Here is a 7,519-nt window from a genome sequence, read left to right as displayed (position 1 = left end):
TGTTGAGCTCCCAGAGTCCCATCCCACCCCCAAAATGCTGCTCCTAAGAATCAGGGGACCCTCTGGGACAGGCTAGGCGACAGTTTCAGGCTGCTGAAGACTGAGTGGGAAAATCACAAATTATAGATCCTTCCTTGTGCGAGTGAAGTGCCTTCTGATTGTGGAAGAGCACCTTTAGGGCCAGCTTTTAGTAAACATGCACATATTTTCAAATGAAGGACAAATTATACCAATTTTGATCTTTGAGCGTTCTTCTGGAAAGTTCAATTTGGAACAACCTTCTGCCATAGAAGCAGAATTCTGTTCCTTGGTAGAAGAAGAACATATTATGATAGGAGTGCATTTATAAGGCCAGTAGCTAATTACAACATGCCACAGGTTTATGTGGTCAGGATTAGGAGCATGAGTTCCAGCTACCATTGTACCATTAATGAAAGTATGAAGCCCATCCTGCAGCTTGACCATCTTTTGTGCTTGCAGCTAGACCACTGCTATATTGTCCATAATACAGCCACATTTTTCTACAATCATATTAGGGAACTCTGCCACTTCAATTTCTGTATAGTTGCCCTTCTTGACAAGGTACATCATGGGAAGTGGAGAACTTTCTACCACAGCACAGGTTCTTTCTCCATAACCAAAATGGCGCAGCAAGTTCTTAGGCTGCCGGCAGACACCCACACAGTGGTAAGCCTGGTAGCCAGCTGGCTCAATAATCCAATACTGAGTCCAAGTCAGCTCACGGAAATTGATGTAATGTTCCTGCCGGCAGCAGATGGTCCTTTCTGTTGAGGTTTCCTCTTTACAGTCTCCAGGTCCTCTGTTCAAAAGCAGAACCAATAGTTGCATGTCTGAGATGTGCAATCAAAATGCACACTAGTAACAAATAAGCTAGAGACCTTCTCATGTATCTAAGTATGAACCTGATTTCATTTACTTGTTACATTTTTATCCCACCCCTTTCTCATAGGAACTTAGAGTGACATAGACCCCGGTCCCACGGGAAGTTTTGCCCCGCAAGAGGGACGGATCGGGGGCGCAGCAAACGGGCACGATCACACCGCAACATCTGGGAAGCGGCGCGCACCTGTCCCCGATCCGTCCCTTCAGGCCGGAAACGCGTAGCAAAAAAGAACCTGCAAAAGAGCAGGACTTACCTGAAACGCCGCAGCAAGCGCGGCTGTGGGATCGCCGACGCGCCCGTTGTCAGGAGCATTCGAGGCTCCTGGCCGAACTGTGCATGCGCACACATGCACAGCCAGCTGCTTTGTTCTCCCTTCAGTGGCTCCCCCCCCCCGGCATCTGATTGTGCCGGGGAGCAACTGTGCGGCGGCTCAGGGGATCTGTCTGATCCCACCGCCGCGTGTCTCTTTTGCTGCGGCTCTAAAATGCCGCACATTTGGCCGTGCTTTTCCCCCGTGTGTGGCAGGGGCCATACATGGTTTCTCTCCTGCTTCCATTTTATCCTCACAATGATCCTGTAACAAATGTTAGGCTTAGTGGTAGTGACTGATCCACAGTGACCCACAATGCCATCCTAACAAGAGGGACACATTTCTAAACCCATTGACTTCAATGGACTTAGAAAACTCTGCTTAGGATGGATTCAGGTGGGTAGCTGTGTGGGTCTAAAGCAGCAGGACAAAGTTTGAGTCCAGTGGCACCTTTATTTAAGACCAACAAAGTTTTATTCAAGATCTATGTTTTCATGTGCAAAGCACACTTCTTCAGATACAATGAAAAAGTCGTATAATTGTGACCGAAGAAGTGTATGTGCACACAAAAACTTATAACTGTAATACAACCTTGTTGGTCTTAAAGGTGCCACTGGACTCAAACTTTGTTCTTCTGCTTAGGATAGTATTGCTAGCGAGCTTTGTGCCTGGGAAAGGATCTGAATCCAGTTCATAGTCCAAATTCTATACACTTTGGTTCTACTGTTTAGAACACTCACTGTTTGACTGTTTGACACTCACCCAAACAGTAGCCCCTATTTCTCTCTAACAAAAAGTTGGCCATTGTTTTAGCTAACTAAATTCCTTCCTTCTTTCTTTCTTGTGATTTGTATGATTGTGTCCCAAATACAGTGTAAAAAAAAGAGTACTAGGTAATACATTCAGGAAGGCTTGAATATATGATGCTGCCTTTCGCTGAGACAATCAAGGTTAGTACTGTCTACTCAGTCGAGCAGCAGCTCTTCAGGGTATCAGGCAGAAGTCTTTCGCATCACAGGTTACTTGATCCTTTTAATTGGGGATGCCAGGAATTAAACCTGGAACTTTCTGCCTCCAAAACAGATGCTGTACCACTGGTTCAGTGTCTGGATTTCACACCTGGTTTTTACCTCTAGGATAGCCCATGTACCAGCTAGACACATTGTTCAAAAAGCAATGAAAGAAGTGACTCTGTGTATGGATTGTTGTTTCAAGATCAGTTCCAAAAATACATGATGTGCAGCCCAATCTTATGCATATCTACTCCAAAGTGAGTTTTGTTGTTCTTAGAGGTGCCACTGGACTCAAACTTTGTTCTATCCATAGTGAGTTTTACTGAATTCAGTGATGTTTACTCTAAAGTAAGCATAAACTTCAGTCCTATGCATGCTTACTTGAATAAGCCCAATGGAACACTATGGGACTTAATTCTGAATAAACATGCACAAAATTGTGCTGCAGAACTGGATTCCTGACTGTATTTACTTGGAAGTAAGTCTCACTGAAACAAATTGAACTTCTGTATAAACAAGGTTAGGACTGAATTTAAGGATTACCTAAACTTAGTCTGAGGTTGCATCAGTAAAACTCCAAGGTCACCAACAGGTTACAGTTTGACACTCACCCATATTCCTCCAGATTGAGTGTGTAAAGCACCAACTCAGGTTTTCCCAGGGCTTTATCAGAAGGGTCCTGAGAAGTAAAGCGCACAGCTCTGGCCATCTCAGATGCATAGCTGCCTAATCGCTCTCCTTCAATCCAGATCTCCAGGAGCATCGGTCCCTGTCTCTTGGTCTTTAGCCAATAATGCACAGCTTGGGTTACATCAAAATTCTTCCACCCAGATTCCATAACTGGAACTAACCTGTGTAAAAAAAGAGTTAATAGTGAGGGGAAACCAATATTTTGGATACAATAGCTAGTGGGAAAAAATCAATGGTATAAATTAAAAAAAACATCCACTAGCTCATTCATTTCAGAATAATAGACTGAGACTGAAACAAAAGAGAATTTTGTGCAATTGGGAATGCCATTACAGTTTTCAGATTATGGGAGAAGAGGGTTATAACTTGTCAAAGGAATAAAAGAAATCAATATTTTATTATCGGACTGATCTAAAAGGTCATCCACACTTTACATTTTGAACTTGAGTACAAAGAGTCTTCCAGCTTAAATGGCAATATACACACGTGAAACCGTCGGTAGCTAAGGGATATGCACATTTGTATGATTTTCCCATAATACATAGAAAAGTGACAAGCAGGAAAGGATCTGACCCCACCTCTATGTTCATCACAGATGTGCTTTGCAATTTAAATGTGCATTAACATTGACAACTGATGAAACTGTTTTGTGTTATTCTCCCATTTAAAAACAATAATATTTTTTGGTTTTGTGGTGCTTGGAAGAAAGGCAAGTAGATAAATATTATATATAAATAGGGAAATAATACCCTGAGCTCACAAACAAAAGTAAACCAGTCTTTACTTGAACTGAACTGACATGGCTTGGGCAGAAACAAGGGACAATAGAGTCAATAAATAATCTTGCAATTCCTGATAAGGGCCAGTTCATTCGACCAAACTGGCATGCAGGGAATGTGGGTTGATTGGATTCCCACAGACAGATACATGGTACAGCAGCTGAGTGATAATCCCAAACATTTACCATGTAATCATTCTGGACTTGTGTTTTGTGCCAGATTCAGCATGGATATATTCTGAGCATTCCTTCTCACTTGTATCATGGGAGCTTGCTGAGTGACCTCAGGCTAGTCACACACTCTCAGTTTAACCTACCTCACAGGGCTTTTGTAAGGATAAAGCGGAGGAGAAGAGAATGATGTAAACTGCTTTGGGCCCCCATTGGGTTGAAAGGCAGGATATAAATAAAGTAAATAAATAATAAAATAAGTAATAAATAAGAGCAAAGTGTTGAGCAGGCTTGCATCAATAAAAATAACAGTAATAACTATTAAAGTCTCAAAACATTAGCAGATACCAAAAAAAAAAGAGAGAGAGAGAGAGAACAAAAAGTTCTGAAACTCCTGCAGGATCAAATCCACCACATCCCTTGACATCACGATTCAGATAATGCCAGATTATCCACAGTCACCAAAGTCATTGTGCAACTACAAGAGAATGGAATAAGCCCTCTAATGCAGGGAACTGTGGCTGACATACAGGCAGAAGGCAGTTTATGGAGACAATTACGGAGTTAGAGTGCTGGACTAGGATCTGAGAAACCCCAGTTTGAATCCCCATTCTGCCATGGAGACTTGCTGGGTGACCTTTGGCCAGTCTCATGCTCTGAGCCCAATTTACCTCACAGGGTTTTTCGAGAGGATAAAATGGAGGAGAGGAGAACAGCGTTAGCCACTTTGGGTCCCCACTGGGGAGAGGTGTATAAGTGAAGTAAATAAATAAATGCAGTTACAGTGGGACGGAATCTTCTTGGATTTCTAACAGGTGCATGCAATTTGTGACTGGACACTCAAGGCAGTTTATGCTACTTATCACAAATCAGTGAATTTCATTGTAGAAAGTGAAGTGATGGGGCAGGGGAGACGGCTTTTTCAGTCAGTGTTGTTATTTGTTTTCAGCTACGCTGACCAAGGATGTTTACAAAAAATGTGACCTTTCTTATATTCTCCTCACAACCATCTTAAATATTTCAGGAGGACTTAAAACATTTGAAAACAAGGTAGAAGCAGCCAACAGAAGATGGTGACACGGAGTTAGCCAGCAGTGTCATTTAGGGAAGGACTGGAATGAGAAGTCCTCTCCAGTTGCAGATTAACCATGAATATATCTAAGCACTGTTTTTTAAAATTTTGTTTTGAATCTTCCCTCCTTCCCCAAACCCAAAATGTCCCTGCTGAGCATAGCCTCATTTAAGTGCAGGTTTTGTGAATGGCCTGTGAGACCTATTCCTTCCTACCTGGAATCGATCAAAGAAGTCCGGTTGGTGCCATTCTCTTCAGCCTGCATCCAGTAGACGCTCACCCTGGCATTTGTGACTGGCCTCTGAGACTGATGTCTGGGCAATTGTGCCCGCTCCAGTGGCTTTTTGAAAAGCTTCAGCTCAGCCATGGTGACTTCACTGTTTTCTGGTATCCTGCCCTCCATGTCGAAGATCAGCTTCTGGCGGGTGGTGTCTGAGTAGAGAACTTCTCCTGAAATATCTGCATGCATTGGGGAATAGAAGAAATGCTTCAATTCTTTACCATTTTCATCTTCCACTGAAAGAAGGTGCTTATGTTAGGTTAGTATCCCTACACATATTATTTGGTTCTTGGGGCAGATGTTACATTTCTGTTTTCTAATGCACCACTGGATTTCCTTTGCATGCAGCCTAGCAGAAAAGGAAAGGTGGCTTTAAAAACTGATTTCCAAGTCAGGAACACTGATATTTGGGCTTTGTGTAAAGACAGGTTGCCGTTTGCAAATAAAAGAAAGGAGGATTTAGGCAAGGGTTCTAGCTTAGAAAAACCTCTCTAGTCATAGTTCAGCCCTAGAAGAAGTTGTCTCAGATGGCTGTGGAGTCACCTTTCAGAAACAGCTACAACAGACCAGTGTTGGAAGTGTTTAATTTTATAAGAAATTAATTCTGAAGAGTGGACTGATGGGATCCAGTGCATGCCAAAATCCTATTGTCCATCCTCTGCTGCTCCACACAGGTAAAAGGTAAAGGTTCCCTTGCTCGAAAGCCAGTCGAATCCGACTCTAGGGTTGCGGTGCTCATCTCCGTTTCCAAGCCGAAGAGCCAGCGCTGTCTGAAGACGTTTCTGTGGTCATGTGGCCAGCATGACTAAACACCAAGGCGCACGGAAGGCTGTTACCTTCCCACCGAAGTGGTACCTATTTATCTACTTGCAATTTCTTGCTTTCGAACGGCTAGGTTGGCAGGAGCTGGAACTAGAGACGGGAGCTCACTCCGTCATGCGGCAACTCGGGTCTCGAACTGCTGAACTACTGACCTTCCACAGCCTGCAGTTCAGCATCTTAACCACTTGAGCCACCGCAGCTCCACACAGACATACACACAAAACACATGGGACCAGCATGAACTGTGTTACCTGCACATAACGAATTACATTTTGGTTCAGAGAAAAAAGTCCCAGTGACTGTTGGGAACACAAAGTATACTTCAGCTCATGGCAGCCCACAAGCAGCTGGTTTCTTATGCAATTGAGATCACCATGCAGGCAGGCAAAGGCCTGCAGTTCGTTGTACGCCTAGATAAGTCCCACTGAACTTAATGAGACTTGCCACCCTACATCATGGGATTTGGTCTGTAGGACTGGGGATCCTACATACCTTTATTTAGTGGTGTCCCTTAGGACTCAGCAAAATGTATTTATAAGTAAACACATTTAGGATTGTGCAGCATATCAGGGAAGTGATATTAATCAATCCTCTAGAAAGAAAAGTGCATTTCTTGTGGGTGAGTATCTACATGAACATTGCAATTTACATTAACAATATAATTAATAAAATTGCTTATTCAAAAAGGGTTCTGATCTCTGGAATCCCTTATCATGCTTTAATTGATAAACAAGGCTATCAACATTTCTTTCTCCTTAGTACCATAACAAGCGTACGTACAAAGTAGTCCAGATGTGCATTCCCTATTTGGGGACAGATTTAGATCTAAATTTCTCTGCTATCTTTATCTCTGCAATTTGGATTATAGTCTTAACATGTTCTTATTTGTAATATTTAAAAACAGACGTAGTAGCCAATTTTGAATTGAGATTTTGGCTCAGTTCCGTACAAGATTAACAATAAAGTTTACCTGCATTGCCAGGAATCCCTCTCAGGATCCCAGCTAGACTTGGTAAGGCTCTTCGCTTTATGCGGTGCTGCTTTAGCATGGACATGTATTTATTTCTCACATGCTCTGGGATGATGAGTTTCTCCAGGTCCGTCCTGTGAAGAGCTGGAACTTCACGAAGCCCAAGACTTTCCAATAAAATCTGTTTGAGTTCTTCCTGAGTAAATCCACTGACAATGGTAGGAGCTATGAAAAAGGTGCAAGTTACTGCCCAGCGAAGGCTCAGAGCCATCCTTGGCTTATCAGCCGACTCAGAAAAGAGCGCCTAAATCTCTCAAGCAGAGAAGAGATCGTTCTGTGAGGCTGCAAGCTGCCCGAATGGGGAAAAGATCTAACGTGGTAGCTTTATATACCAAGCCTGATCCCACTGGCATAGCAAATTCCACAAGTGGAGGTGAGGCAGGGGGACTTTAAAGTGTTACATTCCCTTTGATATGAAGAGGCTATATTGACGCCTTTCAATATTTAGT

At 42.9% G+C, this 7,519-nt stretch overlaps 1 protein-coding gene across 1 annotated transcript; it reads right to left on the bottom strand.

The window, feature by feature from the left end:
* Nucleotides 1–480: 480 nt before the first annotated feature.
* Nucleotides 481–7,281, bottom strand: LOC107125545 (left-right determination factor 2-like). The gene is made up of 4 exons (XM_015428968.1): nucleotides 7,011–7,281; nucleotides 5,154–5,397; nucleotides 2,839–3,078; nucleotides 481–820 (listed from the first exon to the last, which is right to left on the bottom strand). The coding sequence occupies exons 1-4, from the start codon at nucleotides 7,279–7,281 to the stop codon at nucleotides 481–483; spliced, it is 1,095 nt and encodes a 364-aa protein (XP_015284454.1).
* Nucleotides 7,282–7,519: the final 238 nt, after the last annotated feature.

The sequence above is a fragment of the Gekko japonicus genome, unplaced genomic scaffold (assembly GCF_001447785.1).
Source record: "Gekko japonicus isolate JY-2015 unplaced genomic scaffold, Gekko_japonicus_V1.1 scaffold1056, whole genome shotgun sequence".
Lineage (NCBI taxonomy): Eukaryota > Metazoa > Chordata > Lepidosauria > Squamata > Gekkonidae > Gekko > Gekko japonicus.
This window is presented reverse-complemented; position numbering and strand designations above follow the sequence as displayed.